Source organism: Carassius carassius, chromosome 18 (assembly GCF_963082965.1).
Source record: "Carassius carassius chromosome 18, fCarCar2.1, whole genome shotgun sequence".
Taxonomy (NCBI): Eukaryota; Metazoa; Chordata; class Actinopteri; order Cypriniformes; family Cyprinidae; genus Carassius; species Carassius carassius.
In genome coordinates, this window is record NC_081772.1 from 9,551,209 (window position 1) to 9,568,913 (window position 17,705).

General features: G+C 36.1%; 2 protein-coding genes across 3 annotated transcripts; both read right to left on the reverse strand.

Annotated features, from left to right (window-relative positions):
- Positions 1 to 729: 729 nt before the first annotated feature.
- LOC132091852 (protein Niban 1-like) lies at positions 730 to 10,582 on the reverse strand. Its single transcript, XM_059497950.1, has 14 exons — positions 10,451 to 10,582; positions 7,731 to 7,861; positions 7,497 to 7,625; positions 7,289 to 7,403; positions 6,636 to 6,800; positions 6,425 to 6,540; positions 5,300 to 5,404; positions 4,815 to 4,977; positions 4,376 to 4,563; positions 4,062 to 4,205; positions 3,861 to 3,971; positions 3,679 to 3,786; positions 3,457 to 3,568; positions 730 to 1,882 (listed from the first exon to the last, which is right to left on the reverse strand). The coding sequence occupies exons 1-14, from the start codon at positions 10,500 to 10,502 to the stop codon at positions 984 to 986; spliced, it is 2,538 nt and encodes an 845-aa protein (XP_059353933.1). The 5' UTR covers positions 10,503 to 10,582; the 3' UTR covers positions 730 to 983.
- Positions 10,583 to 11,423: 841 nt separating this feature from the next.
- LOC132092309 (TRMT1-like protein) lies at positions 11,424 to 16,955 on the reverse strand. 2 transcript variants are annotated; one of them, XR_009422211.1, is made up of 16 exons: positions 16,824 to 16,951; positions 16,655 to 16,717; positions 16,441 to 16,554; positions 16,235 to 16,299; positions 15,318 to 15,474; positions 14,786 to 14,906; positions 14,470 to 14,549; positions 14,087 to 14,330; positions 13,784 to 13,996; positions 13,513 to 13,703; positions 13,302 to 13,380; positions 13,004 to 13,170; positions 12,795 to 12,860; positions 12,194 to 12,323; positions 11,767 to 12,092; positions 11,424 to 11,718 (listed from the first exon to the last, which is right to left on the reverse strand). XR_009422211.1 is itself a non-coding variant. In XM_059498487.1 (15 exons), the coding sequence occupies exons 1-15, from the start codon at positions 16,930 to 16,932 to the stop codon at positions 11,900 to 11,902; spliced, it is 1,992 nt and encodes a 663-aa protein (XP_059354470.1). In that variant the 5' UTR covers positions 16,933 to 16,955; the 3' UTR covers positions 11,424 to 11,899. The 2 variants fall into 2 exon arrangements, 1 of the variants encoding a protein (XP_059354470.1); XM_059498487.1 differs by having other exon boundaries at positions 11,424 to 12,092; positions 16,824 to 16,955.
- Positions 16,956 to 17,705: the final 750 nt, after the last annotated feature.

Genomic DNA, 17,705 nt, shown 5'->3' on the forward strand with positions numbered 1-17,705 from the left:
CATTCCTTAAAAGGGCATGTATGCATATTTAAAGATGTATTGATGGACTGTCTTATTGTTTATGTGGATCTTGTATAGGGAGTCAGATACTTGGAGCTGAATCTGTAGTGACTGTCTCCATGTATGTACTTCCAGTGCACATGCGGCAAATGTACTTGTACTTGTCGCTCAGCGTTTGTTCATAACAACAAACGGCACCTCGCTGTAGATATGTCACAGAGCCAGATTCCATGGAAATCAAACCTGTCAGACTTGCGTTATGGCAGACTTTGACACAACTTTTCATTTTAGGGACATGTTTAAGATCCTTAATGTTAAAACTTTCTTCATGTGGTGATTTTCTGAAGGTTGAAAAAGACCTTGCTGAAATTGTAACAATGGCATGTTTCTTACAGAAGGATTCCTCATAAAGATTCACAAAGGATACTCATTTCCAAACTCAATATTTTTGCTATAGTTCAGATTTAATATATTATTCAAATGCTAACATAGCAGTTCTTTTGTACATATTAGCTTAAAACAGTATTGAAATAAGATGATCTGTATTACATTCATTTTATTAAAATAATCCTCATATATCCTCATAATCCCCAATATTTCATTTATTTTCAAATGTAATTCTACATGTGTTCTGCATTTTATTATAGAGAAATATGTGATACTTTTGAAATATATTTTGATGCATAAAAAGTTGAAAAGAACAGCATTTATTCAAAATATAAGTTTTGTAACATTATTGCTGTTCTGAGTGTCTCTTTTCATCAATATAACACTTCATGACTGTATAAAAGTATTCATTTCTTTAAAAACAAAATCTTACTGACCCCATACTTTTGAATGGTGCTGTATATAGACATACATATCTACAGTAAACTATAATTTCCTTCTGCACAATGATGAAGCCGAATCCAAAATGTACAATTTGTCTCCTCACACAGAAAATGGAGGGGTTTTGAATCCCGACCTGACATAGTCATTGAAACTTAAACTATAGAATCTTGTTCCTCGATTGTTTGAACTTGAACTTTTTCTCCATTTTCTTTGGAAGGATGAACCACATCCTCTATTTCAATAATCTCCACCACAAGGTCACGGATCTCCTTCACACAGTCCAGGGGCCTGGTTTCATCCTCTAGGTTCGGTAAAGACTGGGATTCTGAGGCTTTTTCCGAAAGATCCAGGATATGTTTGGCTGTGAACTCTTTATCTTTTGCATCTTCAATAGTTAAACAAACTGCAATCGGATATGTGCTTTCATCACATGTTGGTGACTCAATCTGGGCTTGATCATTTGACGTCTTTATCGTTTCTTTCCTGTGATCCTCAGTTTCAACAGGCTCATCATCAGAACCAGAGGTTTTCATACAGATTGGGTTGACTACTACTGTGGGTTTATTAGCAAAGTCTGAAGAAGTTGCATCACCTCCTTTTGGTGAATCACAAGTACCAGCACTTTCTACAGCTTCTGTTTCCTTAATTAAAGGGGTGGAACAGACCGAAGCTTCCAGGGCGATTGTGGTGAGTTCTGGTTTAGTCTCGGCTGATGTATCCAAGGTTGATGTTTCAGCAGTGAAAAACACGTCATCACTGCTCTCCTCTAAGAGAGTCTTTTCTCCCTCATCGATTTTTTCCATGATAGTCAGAGCTTGACCCATTGCACTATTTTCTGACACGTGAGCGGTCATGGATTTGTCTGCATTCAAGGCGTTTCCCAGCAGCGGTGAGGGCGGCAGGGACGTGCGCACGCTTGGGGATGTGTTTAAGCGTGCTGGGCTGCTGGGTGCGGATCCCGGGGGTGTGAAGGAGAAGCTGGACACACTGAAATTGTACCTGCTCTCTGTGAACAGGTTGAATTTCTTCTTGCTGGCTGCCTCCTTGACCACTGTCATTCAGAAGCACAAATCAAATTTGAGATTATAATAAAATATAATAATAATTTATTGTTCAGTAGCATGCATATATATATATATATATATATATATATATATATATATATATACACACACACACACACACAGTACAGACCAAAAGTTTGGAAACATTACTATTTTTAATTTTTTCTTCTGCTCATCAAGCCTGCATTTATTTGATCAAAAATACAGAAAAAAATTTAATATTGTGATATATTATTACAATTTAAAATAATTGTTTTTAAATTTATTATACTTTAAATTATCATTTATTTCTGTGATGCAAAGCTGAATTTTTAGGATCATTATCACATGATCCTTTAGAAATCATTCTAATATGATGATTAATTATCAAAGTTGGAAACAGTTCTGCTGCTTAATATTTTTTCAAGGATGCAAGGATGTGTTAAATTGATAAAAAATGAGAGTAAAGAAAATATATTATTAGAATTTTTATTATTTTAAATAAATGCAGTTCTTTTTAACCTTTTATTCATCAAATATATTAGACAGCAGAACTGTTTCCAACACTCATAATAAATCAGAATATTAGAATGATTTCTAACTGATCATGTGATAGACTGGATGTTACATGTGACACTGAAGGCTGGAGTAATGATGCTGAAAATTCAGCTTTGCATCATAGGAATAATTTTTTTTTTTTTAAGTATATTCAAATAGAAAACTATTATTTTAAGTTGTAATAATATTTCACAATATTACTGTTTTTTCTGTATTTTTGATCAAATAAATGCAGGCTTGATGAGCAGAAGAAACTTCTTTCAAAAACATGAAAAATAGTAATGTTTCCAAACTTTTGGTCTGTACAGTGTATATATATATATATATATATATATATATATATATATATATGGTGGCTATAAAATGTATTTTAAAACCTAAACCACTCTTCTGAGCTACTTTTGAAATGTCTTAACAAATAGGCTCAACGCTACTCTACAATTCAAAAGTCTTCGGGTCTGTATAATTTTTTATAAATACGTTAAGTCTTTTCGCTTATCTAGGCTGCATTTATTTTATCAAAATTTTGAAATACCATTACAATTAAAAATACATGTAACCTTTTTCTGTTTGAATATATTTTTTACATGTAATTTATTCCTGTGATGGCAAAGCCGAATTTTCATCAGTCATGTTGGAAACAGTATTGCTGCTTAAAATTTTTTGTAGACTTTGTTGATCCTTGTTTTTCAGTATTCTTTGATTTATATAAAGCTCAAAAGAACAGCATTTATTAAAATAAAAATAAAAAATAAAACTTACTGACTCCAAATGTTTTGAAAGTTTGTTATTACTTTAAATATATAATTTGGTTTGAAATGTTGTTATAATACAAAGATATTTATTCGTGTTTATGTTTAAAACATTTTGCGGCCAATGTATGTGAATGTGCTAACATCACAAAAAAACACAACTTTAGTTTTACTACTTTAACCTGTGCTTTATACTTACTAATGACCCTAATATCAGTAACGTTTTTTGCAAAGCCAGTGTATGGAGGCCTTTCTGTGATCATGTGACATACCCATGCTGACGTCTTTTTCCAGTATCTGCTGGATTATGTCCTCATACACATTTTCCACATTGATGAAGTTTGAATAATCAGCAAATATATATTGCTCAAATTTGGGTAGCTCCTAAAAGTGCATTTTGAGAAAAGACTTTTAGAAGATAAAAACCAATTATGGTTTACATATTTAAGCTTTCAGTGATTGTATTTACATAGTGTAAGTGATCTCAAATGTACCTCTTTGAAGGATGGGGCCAGGTGCTTCTTGATGCTGGGTAGAGTGATGTTGATCAAAGCCTCCTGCAAGATCCTCTTCCTCACTGTGCTGCTGTCATAGTCAAATTGCTGTAGGACAAAAACAAATTAAAGTAAGCAATCTGACAACCATCTGTGCTTATAAATGAAAATGATATGCTTACCTTCAGAACCCTGTTTGAAGCCTTTTGCATAGCCATCGAAAGGCTGACCGATGGATCCTCCAGAGCCTTTCGCACAAGCAGCTCAAAAGTGTACTCTATATTTTCCATCAGCTGAAATCACACAGCAGACATGTTTTGGATCAGAATCAGTCACAGAAACTTAGAAAATAGTTGGCTACTTGGTTTTGCAGTTTTGGGTACCTGTTTTAGGTCTATCTGTGTGCTGTCCACTAGACCTTTAATGCAATAGTTGAAGGGTTGCTGCAGCTCTTGGACGTGATCTGCCAGTCCATTCACTTTCTCATAACAGCTCTGTAAATTAGCCTTACTCATCTTAAACAGAGCCTTCAGTGAGAGGGAAAGAGAAGCAGAGCTATTGTATCACGTCATTTACTATACAGGTTAGCATTAATGATATTTACAAAAAAAAAAAAAAACTAAGTAATTCGGCTTCAGAAAAGTATAATGAAAGACTTTTTATGGTGATTAATTGTAAATGTGTTAGTTTTTCTCACCTGTCGGAGTTCCTCCCTCTGCTCAGGGTCCTGGAAGTCCTGACAGAGCTGCTCCATCATGCTCTCACTCAAGTCCCGGGCCTCTATGAAGCCCAGGCTGATGGGCCCCATCACTTCCTCCAAGATGGCTGGCAGATACGGCTGCACATGCTCAGTGCAGTATTTTGTTGCTGGCTCAGTTACCATGGCTAACCAGATTGGGAGAGAAAAATATAGTATTTATACACACACAAAAAAAAATGTTTGTGACCCCAAACTTTTAATGGGTAGTGTAAATTGTATTATAGTAGATGTTCGGCCAGTGAGAGATTGTGTCTCTCTCTCTCTACACACACACACACACATATATATATATATATATATATATATATATATATATATATATATATATATATATTAAAAGCCAGAAATTGGCTCTTTTTTTAGCGTGATCGTGTACCTCTGAGCTTGCCCTCCAGGAAAGCTCTTGAGCTGGTGATCTGGTCCATATCAGAGCGCATGAGCACCTCCTGTTGTTTCACCATCTCTTGGCACTCCTGCTTCAGTGTGGATATCCTCTCCAGCAGATGAACTTGCAGCAGGAAATAAGCTCCTTCAACCATCTATAAGACAAACGGCTCGGTTCAAGGATCATTCATTAATAGCATAAATCATTCATAAGTGTTCTATTAATCATTCTTTGTCAGTAATCACAGCTATGGAATGTAACCTGTTTCTAGTTTGTTTCTGGTTCGTTCCACCCTTGAGGAAACACCATAGGGACATTTCTGGCCTAGAGCTGTTTGGGTGTGGGGCATCCTACATGTACGTCAGCATCACACCCCAGTTTCAAGTATCAAGGGCAGGTTCTGGAGAAACCCAATGCCATAATAGGACTTTATCTGTACAATAAATTCAGTAGATCTAAATAGGAAAGGAACCCACCGCAAACCACACTCTCCTCTTGTCTGCCCTCTTGCTCTTCAATAATGGCTGCAATTCTTTCTCCAGATAAGGCATCAAGTCTTCCATGAACAGATTAGCAAGACCCTAAACACACACACAAGTACAGATTCAGAAATACTACATGCATATATGTATAGCTGAACAAACATTGAGAGCAAACTCTTAAGTGCTAAACCCCAAATGGCACAGTCTATGTAACCTTAAACCACAAGACTAGACTTAAATGAACAATCACCTGATATGATCTGTTTACATAAAACCACAAATCAATCACTGACCTGCCTTCAGTTATTACTCAAATACAATCCAAATAAAATAACTTCAATTAATAGAAAATGTGGCAACAGGCAACTATACCATATCATTTTAACTATGTTATATGTTATTTATACATATATAATATAAAGTAATTCAAAACCATTCAAACAAACAAAAAATACGAATAAACTCTCACAATACGTGTTCATGTTTGTCAAACAACTTAATTCAGTAATATTGATTAATGATATGCTGTGCATGTCAGCTATTTTAAAATGGCTTCAAATGCAATTAACTAGTCCAGTAAGAATTATACAAAAATTTTAATTTTAAAAGTGTACAGTATGTACCACAGAAAATATTCCAGTGTTTTACTGTGAGCTTCAGGACACTTCATGGCACATGCAAGTTATTTAATATGTGTGAGACGCACTGACATATGTGATGTATTGATAGTTCACGGTCACGTTGACTGAAAAAGGTGAAACTCTGGAGTGAGACTGCCAGTATGCAGCATTACTCAGATTCCACACAGTGCTCAGCCTTGATGTAACAGTGTGTGATTTGGAGTTTTGGAGAGTGAGTACAGATATCACATGTGGAAGTGTATAATACAACATGAAAAATTTTAGGTGTGGTTTTTATACTCAAATCTACCATTTACGTATCAAATATGTACAAAGACAGAAAGAATGAGCCTGTTCCATATTTCAACAGCTAGAACATTACGTCATACTAGATTAACAAAAGATGATGTATATGTTATTTATTGTATTGAACATTATTGGGGTTTTCTGACAACATGCTGTCAATGTGAACCAGCACAGGATGTGAAAGGACACCTACCCGCACATCACTGCCTATGAGCATATCCCATGATTCATACCGGCCTTTATTCTGCCCATAGAGCTGAATGGCTTTGAGAAAAGCCTTAACCTCGCACGTCTTCTTCTTGAGAAAATCTGTTGAATGAACCAAATATTATATATTTTTTCACACCACAGCTTTCACTGGTTACACAGTTCCTACTCTTATTCAATTATAGTGAAAGTGATACCTTTGTTCTGGTGGCGAACACAGTCAGATAAAATGGAGATGAATTCAACTTGAGAGTCCTCGTCTTGGAAACAGAAATAGGAATCCTGGCGGTATTCAAGTCTAAGATAAACTGGGAACTGCCCTGGCATGCTCGCCACAGGAGGTGCAAAATCTTCCTTTACATCTGCATCACAACACAGACATTTGACTCATTTTGTTAGCACACCATTATGTTTATGCAAAAACTAAAAAAACATAATTGATGTTCTTTAGAAATTATTTTATTAAATTATTGAGTGTTTTAAAGTTTTTACTTTAATGTAATGCATGAAAGAAATATTCAAAGATGTTTGATATGCTTAAGGAAAATAAATTGGGACATTTTTTATTTGCCGAGGCTCAATTTCTATTGAAAACTAAGATATTTTTGATTAAATAAAAAGCAGCCTTGGTGAGCATAAGATAATTATTCAGTACACAATTAGTAATATTCAATACATTATTACTAATATTTGTCATTCCGTCAGTGATGAATGAGGTTTATATGGCAATTTATATTTAGTAATATTATCAATTTAACTGCAGTGGATGTGAAAAAAAAATTAAGTAAAATTAAAATTTAGTTTAAATTAGCTCACTTAAAATATAAGCATTCACTCTAATTGTACTCACTTTTAGTGCAAGGGCAGCACTGGTCAATCATTTCCATGTATTTCTCTTCTGTAGTCAGAATGGTACCACCTGTAGGAAACAGTCTGTGTAGTGGAGCCGACCCTTTTAAAAACGTCTGCAGGAAAGCAGGTAGGAGATGATGGGGTAAATGTTATCATTGCCTCAGTCAGCAAAAGCTCATTGTTAGATGGTGGATGATGCCTCACACCTTGTAGCTCTCGTAGCACTCCAGGACGTAAGTGGCATGGATGACTATATATCTAACCTTCCACCTCCTGCTGTCATCAAAGCAATGCACATTCTCTTCATACAGCACCTTTCCAGGTTCTGGAGGGGCCTGGGTAAATAAAAATAACGAGTCAGTCTCAAGAAGAAGAAAAAGTTATTGACTTAATACATATGTCATTGTATGGAGTTTATCCACATGGGATCTGATTCCTACCCGTTGTTTGAGAAACTGTGCGTGCTCCTCTTTGCGTTGCTCGAATTCATCTCGGATCTGGGACAGGTAAGCCAGAGAATATTGTTTCCTATAAATCGGTGCAAACTCCTTAATTTTCTCGTCCACTTGCCCTGCAAGGCAACACAATCCAGAGATCATTACACTATTAAAAGATACTTGCTTAGCATGAACTCAACTTTGACTTTTTGATTTTCAAATATTTGTAGTCTCTTGATATCTGATTTGGAAGCTAAACCAAACCAGATAGTTATGGATGAACGCAGGACTGTGGCATGCTGAATTTCCTAAGTTTGTGAAGAAAGCACAGTCTCTGCTGGGCCTTTTTAGCAATGGAGTCTATGTGAGTGTCCCACTTCAGGTCCTGAGAGATGGTGCCCAGGAACCTGAAAGACTCTCCTGTAGCCACAGTGCTTTCCATGATGATTTTTCCCAGTACTTCATACAAAATTAGCTAAACAATACTGTAGTAAAGAAGATATTGATGTGTTAACTGCCAATCAGACTACTTCTTCCCTGGCCCGGCTTAAACATTTCAACATTCTTATTAGTACCCTACTTTTCAAACTTCATAGATTGAATGCAGACTCGTGTTTAAAAACCTATTTGCAGGCATACGGACATGCATAACACATGTATTTCATGAAGCATGGTGTATGAATAATCTTCAGGCAATGCAATGTATCACCATAATTGTTACAATATCACTATATAATCTTAATAATAAAACGGATATTTCCAGTTCTGGGTGCTGATTGGTCAATAAAGCATATACGTGATAGTGGTTATATAACATACATTTTTTTGATATCACATTAAATTATTTACTTTAAACTATTGATGCTTCTTGTAAAGAATATATGTGCCTTTAATATTTTATTTAGAAAAAGGTATGGCTGCATGTTCTGAGTAAAATTCTGACTGTTTGCAATACAGCACAACCTCTTCTTAGAACGGTTTATATAACGTTTTCAAAAATAAAGAAATATATCATGACAGTCTTGAGTGAGAATCTTTTCTAACAAAACAAATAAAAGTAGGAATTTAAAAGCATTGGTTTTGATGCATACATTTTGCTATGTTAATAAAATGTGTAATTGTTTCCCTGATACTGAACTTTTAGATTTAACACCCAAACCAGAATGCCCACTCTGAGAGGGTGTTCCTACTTTCTTAAATTCCTTGTATAACATTTTCAGATTCTTGCATTATGTAACATGCAACTAAATTTAGATGGCAGCTGAGAGCTACGGCATTCACTTCCAACATGTGTCACAATGGATTGAAAGTACTGTAATGAGCTGCTCTATTATCATATTCCCTCTCTCTCTCTGCAGTCTTCTTTGAACTATTGTTTTATTTTTAGGAGAGATTAATTGTTTTGAAAGGAACTGTGGTTTGAGATTTCTTGAATTCTTGATCTCTGACGTGTAAGACTTGGCCTATCATAGACGTTATGACACAGCTGACCTGCAAAGCCAGTTCTGTATGAAAATACCTCAACACAGACATCATTATACTTGTACACGAGTACAAGGTTTACGAGAATGTGCATGTGTTTGTTAGAAGACTTTATTGTTTATTTTATTTTTTACATCCTTGCAGCTGTTGACTACACACTCTCTTTTCACCTTAAGTGTGAAAGCACAGCACTTGAGTTTACTGTTGGCTCATTCACAGGAAGTGGTCACATTTGTGTCCCACTTGTGTTTTCATAACATAATTAACAGGATACTAAACATGAAGTCACGTAATTTGATTGATTTAACTAATATAGATACAATACTAACAATACTGATATCATTCCAAGTGGAACAAAGTTCATTTAACTGGGAATGTACGGACTGGCAAAATAAAAAACACTAGCTTGAATGCTCTGTAAACTGCTTTCAATAAAAGTGTATGTCAAATGCATATATATTAAAATAAAAAATATTATTAAACTTACTGTGATGGGACTAAAATTTCTTAATGCTTTTACATTATTTGCACATCAAAATTAGTGCTTTCTAAGTATGCAACCACTTATTCAGGATTTGCGATTGAACCAAAAAATATCTGGCTGATTAACTGAAATATAGTTTTAAAAATGCATTTCAACAACACCCTCAGTACTGTAATGCTCTTTCAGCATGTTTTGTCAGCTGACAGATCGAAGGTGTTTTTCCATTTTAGCAAATAGCAGAGCTGCTTTTAATCCTTTACACTCTCTGACACACACACACACACACACACACACTCACACACACACACACTCCAAAACCTCCACCCATGTAGTTTACAATGGCCAGAAGAAGAAAACAAACAGGTTTCTGCCTCTCACTTTTTTCGGCCTTGCAGGTTGAGTACTGCAGTTATCTGATTGACACTAATGATAGTCATTGTCCAATGAGGCATTTACAAGTTCAAATTCATCAATCATTTTTTTCTACCTCTGAGAGGCCATGCAATTTAGGACAATACTAAACAATTTTTTTTTAAATGCATTTGAATAATATCCACCCTCTTTCTCTGCCCATATAAGTGCAGTATAGAGAAAAGTTTTGAACATCTTATTATGAGCCTATTATTAGCCAGTTAGAAGTATCAGAAAATAAAACATCAGTGTACAAACATAATTTACTGCTATTTCCACACTAAAACAATTTTAAAGGAAATCCAAAAGCCACTTAATGTGCACATAAAGATCCTACATCACATACCTTTTATGTAGTTGGATTTATTTTCATCCAGGAAACTGGATGATGCTCCCATACTGCTCTGCTTCAGGTGAGCTCTCCTCTGTTCTGCCGAGGTGAGGTGATTCTGTGTCACTGTATTCACAACTGTGAGAGAATCTGAAAGCAGGTGTTATATTTCAGGATGGTGGGAGGGGCATGAATGAAAAAGTCACACCGGGACATTCAAGGGCTGTCTTTTAAACCCTAAAGAGCTGTCTATACCCAGAATGCTGTCTAGGGAGCTTACTAAGTTTTGACACACTTCCTTTGATTTCATGGAAATAACATGATATGTGCTTTATACATGAGTGTTCTCTGTGAATATACGAGAGCATCAGGGATGTGTGAAATTATCAGGTTATCATTAAGTTGTCATCCAAGGTACTTCAAAGAAAAAACATGGAATGTTTTGTTACTGATTTGTTTGTGAAGTACAATACGCCTTTGATATATTAGACAGACTTTATCCCATTACGGTCTATTACCAGTTTCTATTCAACTGAACATGCCAGTTAGTAAATTTAAGTGCATTTCAGGAAGGTCTAGACATTGTACCATTTAAATGAAACTGGTGTGGCAGTAATCTACGTGAAGACTTTCACAGGACAATAAGTTCAAGCTGATTTATCACATAAAACCTGTGGACAACCCAAGTCACCCCAAATATATATATATATATATACATAATAATAATTTTTTTAATAATACAAGTTTTTTTCAGTCACATTTAAAATATACTAAACAGTGAATAAAAAAACTCAAAGGAGTGCATAACTTAACTACTATCAAAATAATAAGATAACTTACAATCCCAAAAGTGCATTCCTTAATAGTCCTAAATGTATGCTAAATTTTTTTGTTATAAAATGTGGCCTGGAAATTTTTGTTGATGTTCTTTTTGTGATTCAAAGCAATGTTCTCAGTGTCAGTCTTCTCAAATTATAAGGACAATATATGATGTGAAATGTTTTATTGACATTATAGCAATCACGTAAAATAATGAAGTGAACATGAAGTGGAATTTAAAAAAAAAACAGATCAGGTAAGATCATTATAAACCTTTGAGAGGGTATTTATAAATCATTTTAGAGATTAAAAATGTACAAACCAAAGAGTAACAGTCAATACTGCATCACTGTCAGCATAGAATGATTAATAAAATACTGTATGCCTGTAATGGGTCAAAGTCTCAGTGCAATCCACAAAAAACAACAACCAAACTGGAATACCCCTTTTTCATTCAGATGAAACTCTTTTTTTCTTATCCAAAAAAACAAAACAAAACTTCGGAAACAAACTTCCTAAAGCAAATAGGAAAATTAATCAATAAAAACAACCAAAAAAAAAAAAAAGCAGGGTACCTTTGTCTGGTCCAAGCACTCAAATGCATGTCCATATCAAAATACTGCTTGGTTTCATGAATATCTAAAATCAGAGAGTTTGACGTCGCTCTGAGCTGACAGTGCTGCTCTGAGGGGCGGATGAGTATGTAGGCACACTGTATTTTGTAAGAACTTCCTTAAGCTGTGCCAGGGTGGCATCAGTCCGCACACCTGTTGGGTCAAAGTGTGTGCGGCTCACTCTGAATCCGGCCTCCGTGAGATACTGCAGGAACTTGTTGAGCCTGAGGAACAGAGTTTAGCATCAGATCCTGCTTGTATTATGATATTTGTATCACTGTACAGCGATATATAACAGTGTATAGAGAGGTTTGCGCTGACTAACTTGGGCATGTTCATGCCGCGGATGCTGTGCCGATGGATGCTGTAGTAGAATGCTGGATGCTCCAAAGATGTATCTGCTTTGATTTTCTTCAGCACATTCCCAGAGTCCTCCCCTTTGGTCTTTCTTTTCCCTGAACAAAAAAGTATAAGATGCACAACATTTTCTATATAATCTAGCCACTTCATTTTTTATTCTACCACAAAGTCCACTTAAAGGCATAGTTCACCCAAGCACATTTAAGCTTCCATTTACCATATCTGATGAGCTCTATATATGTGCACTGATCAGTTTTTATCTGTGTTCCTCATATGATCATGTCTCTACAGAAGACTTAGATTACTTTATGCTCTAATTATGAAATGATTGATGCTTTGACATTTTTGGTGTAATGGCCTTGCAAAGGAGGGACAGATATCGGTTAGGTTTCATAAAAAAAAAGGTTTTCATTTGAGTTTCAAAGGTAAATGTAAGGATTATGGGTATGGAACGACATGAGGGTGAGTAAATGATGACAGATGTTTAATTTTTTAAAGAATATCCCTTTAATCTTGGACAAATAGGCACAATTAAACCCCTGAGAGTAGGGAGGAGAAAAAAATACCTGATTGGTCAGATGTATCTGCTTCTTCAACTTTCTGTAAAGTTTTTATGACCACACCACATTCCACTAGAGACAAAGATGTGTCAAAATTAACTGAATAAGACTTCATTAAAATTCAAGTCAATGCCCCGTTGTAAAAAACACTGATTCATCATCTCCATTTTATTGAATATTAAGTGACGGACAAAATCTTGCACACCCAGACACACCTTGGTTGGAGACGGCAGAGTATCCCGGGACAGAGAAAGGCTTGAGAGTGGTGCAGTCAGCTTCACAGATCAGAGTCTTCACCAGAGGCTGGATGTCTTCCATATTGTGCTGCACTGCCGCCACCAACATCCTCCTCAGAAATCCAATGTTGAACAAAGGACCAGCCCTGATGGATGAAACAACAAAGAAAAAGGAGGAAAGGAAGAAAGAACATTTAAGAGCGATTAATGAAGGAATTACGCATCATCAAGTGTTTTTATGAACAAAAAGAAACATGTATGAATGACTTCATCTCACCAAAGTGGTCCAAGCTCTACTGCAGTTTTTCCTGGCATACTTCCATGGCACTGGCAAGGCAGCTGTCTGTACAGGTTTTCTGTTGATATCACAAGTAGAAATGTGATTATTTATGCATTCCTTGGGAATCAAACCCATTACTGGCTCAACTGTTTGTGCTATAAGAAAGCTATCAGGATGCATCTATTTGTTTGTCTAAATGGCTTGTCACCTTCCACCATGCTTCCTGGCTTGAGGAACACCCTTTCTTCACACCACTGGCAGTGCAACAGCTGCCGCAGTTTCTTAGATGACTCATCTGCCTGGGTGGGCCCTCTGAGAACTCGCACCACCACGAGGACAAAGTGCTCAAGAGCCACGGCCAATAGCACCTCGATCCCTTTGTTGCAGCGTGCAGCAGCCCTGCAAGTACACACATTAAAAAGACCCTGTCAGATAAACTACATTTGTGTTTGGTGATTCATTTGAGAAAATCTGCCCACCTGGCCACAGATGCCAATACCATACGTGCTGCGAGCTCCCTGTAATACTCGGTTCGGACAATCTGGCAGCCGTAATGCCGAAGCGTCACATTCAAGGATTTGGAGTAAAGCGAACCAGTGTCTGTCGACGTCACGGAGACTATGCCCAAGTTCCGAACATTGCGAAAAGCAGCATCCAGATAGTTTACAGATGTTCCAAATGGGTCGAGGTGACTGATTTAAAGACAAGTATGTGGTGAGACAAGATATTTGCAATAAATAATCATGGGTACAAGGTTTTTAGTCATTATTTCTCAGTCTCACATGTAGTCAAAGGGTCTCAGGTGCATGATGACATTGGCGTCCATCTTCACCACCTCTACCAAAGCAATGGGGGAGTCTGTGTCTCCCGCTCCATCTAGCTGCCGGCCCGTACGATTCCCCTCTACTCGGATGTGGTTCAGTTGACAATTCTCCTTGATCATCTTAACGCAAGCTTCATTTATGTCATTTATAGTAACCTTTACAGAGTTACGCAGATGCTTTGCCCACTGCAAACCCATGATACCTACAAAAGGGATCAATATGTTACGCAAATATGCTGTGTTATACTTACATTTTTCTTAAATACCGGTAATTAACCACCTGAGCAGTGATATTATCATCATTAGCTATTAGCTTATCTTTCTGTACAGAAGATTTCCTACCAGTGGCTCCAAAGGCATCGAGGCATTCGAGTGGATTCCTCTCCTCAGCAAGAACGGCGAGAGAGCAGAACACCAGCTGCCTACAACAATTACATAGAGATAATCTATATTTATTTATATATCCTGCTTTTTCTTTACTTTATTATAAGATTCTTTAACAGGATGTCCATGACCCATTGGACCCAGATTTTTTTTTCTAAATTGTATATTTTTGAAATAATTAATTTAAGTCGCCAAAGAACAAATAAATATTTAATGTTGGCAGGACAATGTACACAAGTCATTCTGCAGAAAAAAAAGAACACAATTTTCAAACCTGTTTGTCTTCATCTTGCGGCTAAAGTAGGTGTCTGTCTTCTGGGGAGTGGTGTGGTTGGGCAGGAGCTGGACATTGGTGCCCAACTCTTTCATAATCTCACAGGCCTGTCCACCTGGTACTAAGAAAATCAAAATGTTATTAAAATGAACTCCAAATTTCTAAATATGTATGCGCATATTGTAATGAATAGAAGTGTTTTATTGTTACAGATGCCTTGTGTGAGACTTTACTTTAAACTGCAAACCAAAGGCCTAATCATAATTAACCACAAGGGGATCTTCTACAGAATGTTACTCCAGAAGACATTCATCATGTAAATGTGTGCGTGCTTTATGGTTTAGGATAGATCTGACTAGTCTTACCCTACCTGAATACACAAGGTTTAAATGCAAGATAAAAGACTGCGAAAAACAAACTTGAATGGAACCATCTAAATTATTCCACATCAACAAACTGGTGTCTAGTTCAGGCAGTTCTCCTTGAATGGCAAGTCTGGCACTCTGTCAACATCAACAGAGTAAAGGCTCACCAGGGCCTTCACAGGGGACATCCGAGCTCCCTGAATAACTGGCCTCCGTCTCACCCTTGTTGATGTGGCGTTTGAGATGACTGATCATGTCTGTCTTGCGAGCAATAGTGACAGAGCAAACCACACAGTGGTAGTGAGCCACCAGTCTGCCTTGAGCCTGGAGATAAAAACATTTATACATACATTAATAGATCCATTCCAGAGGATCTCTTTTCTGATTGATAGGCACAGGTAAAAGCTTTACTATACATCTGTACTTTCAAGTATTTTCAGAGCAAGTAAAAAAAAAAAGGTAGGCAATTTATCAAAAGACATAAAGATATTTATAATGTTTTCACATAAAGCTATATAAGATTTCTATTTCACATAAATGCTGTGCATGTGAACTTTCTATTTACCAAATCATAGTTTCCACAAAAAATTAAGCAGCATTGATAATAATAACAAATGATTCTTGAACATCATCAATCAGCATATTAGAATGATTTCTGAAGGATCATGTGACTCTGAAGTCTGGAGTAATGGCTGCTGAAAATTCAGCTTTGGTGTCATAGAAATTAATTAAAATTTAAAATATATGAAAATAGTAAGCAGTTATTTTAAATTCTATGTTACAGTATTAGCATCTTACTGTATTTTTTTATGAGATAAATGTTGAACATAAGAGCATTACAATTTTTTTAAGCGTTAAAAAAAATATTATTGACCCCAAACTTCAGTGTGTGTGTGTGTGTATATAGTAGCGAGCTTCTGATGAACAGGTAAGTTTCCTTAAGAATCACAATTATGTATTCTAAATAAGGCATCTCTACCATCACTTTTTTTACATTTTACATTTGGTATATTTTGTCGTGTCAGTATATTTTCAGCCCAGTGATGGGTATGCAAAAAAACTAAAATCATAACCCTGATCTTACCTGGTCAGAGCCTAGACTGGACTTGACTTGTCTGCAAGGTAGATGACAGATGCACATCTTTTGGCCTGTAGGAGAGGAGACAAAGTTCATTTTCCCCAAGCTAAATTTTCACATGTATTAGCTGATACCTGAGGTGCCCAGCTTTCAAATGCTTGTTGGAAAAACACTATTACAGAGGTGCCAAAGGGAACCTAAAGACTATTTACCTTCAAATTCAACATAAACTTTCCAGTGCAAGTTCTGCAGATGTCGTCTAAGCTTGTGACTGTAACAGGCCTTGAATTTCTCTTCTGGACACAATGGACAAGACTTCCTCCCAGCTGTTAAAATCATTGAACATATCTGTTAGCTTCCCATCCAAGTGGTCTGCTAATGGTGTTAATAAACAGACAGAACAAACAGATACTCTGGTTTCTGTACCTCCATTTAAATCCACAAGCCCTTCGAGCCCTTCCAGTGTAGTTTGGATTGATGCATGTCTCTCTGAAACAAAGACGGACATTTTCAAAGCTTTAACAATACTCAAGGAATTCATACCTGGGGAGTGTAATAATTATCATAGGGTGTCAAAATACTGTTGAATATTTACCAGACACAATAGTGGAGGATGTTTGTCTATTTTTGTCCTCTATTTTCATTGGATTAGTTGGGGCTTCACGAACAGTCATTTGCTCACATGCCTCAGATTCAGCAAGCATCTTATTAGTGTCACTCTCAGTATCTGTCGAAGTAAACAGCAAATTCACACTTCAGCAAAATACTGGAGAAAACCTAAAGACAAGAAAGTGTTCCTTTTGCATAAAAAAAACAGATTCCAACTTTTCTTTTGTTTTATGAATGTCACATTAAAATTGCCTTGGTAGCCTATCACATATTCATTTTTTTTATATGTAGATTTTATTATTTCACCCTTGTTACTGACCAAGACTTTCAATGTTGAAATAAAAAAAATCATCTTGAAAATATATAATAAAACAATTATATTTTACTGAATGGGTGAAATAATATTTTTAATATTATTGTGTGAAGAATGTGGATTGGTTAGATTTGGTGACATATAAAACATATATTACAGTAATTCAGAATTATTACATAAAATGTAATGATTTTTATTATCACAATTTATTACTTCTATAAGAATTTCTACTATTAAGTCGTAATTATGATTTACTGTACCATTTCCAAATACATCCACAGCAAATGGGAAAATGTACACACACACACACACACACACACACACACACACACACACGAATTCAAATGGCTTATGTTTAGGATTTTAGTGGTCGGAGAAATTACAGAAAAGTGATTATAGTGGATTTCAGCACACCGATCGTCTCGCAGACACTGTAGTAAAGAAAATTCATGAAAATCCAACAACTATACTTGAGCGCCCTCGTATGTTAGGCAATGCACATTTCCATAGTGCAACCAATCAAGGCTGATGTTTCCAAGCAGAACGGCCCTAGTG

What these genes read in the sequence shown, in the direction of transcription:
- LOC132091852 (XM_059497950.1), bottom strand. Translation starts at nt 10,502, where the DNA reads ATGGGAGCATCATCCAGTTTCCTGGATGAAAATAAATCCAACTACATA. An exon ending in TCATAGGCAGTGATGTGCGG is followed by an intron (nt 5,405 to 6,424) that starts GTAGGTGTCCTT and finishes GTGTGTGTTTAG; the next exon opens with GGTCTTGCTAATCTGTTCAT. An exon ending in GGAAAAAGACGTCAGCATGG is followed by an intron (nt 1,883 to 3,456) that starts GTATGTCACATG and finishes TCTGAATGACAG; the next exon opens with TGGTCAAGGAGGCAGCCAGC.
- LOC132092309 (XM_059498487.1), bottom strand. Translation starts at nt 16,932, where the DNA reads ATGCTTGCTGAATCTGAGGCATGTGAGCAAATGACTGTTCGTGAAGCC. An exon ending in AGTTTATGTTGAATTTGAAG is followed by an intron (nt 16,300 to 16,440) that starts GTAAATAGTCTT and finishes CCTCTCCTACAG; the next exon opens with GCCAAAAGATGTGCATCTGT. An exon ending in CGCGGCATGAACATGCCCAA is followed by an intron (nt 12,093 to 12,193) that starts GTTAGTCAGCGC and finishes TCTGTTCCTCAG; the next exon opens with GCTCAACAAGTTCCTGCAGT.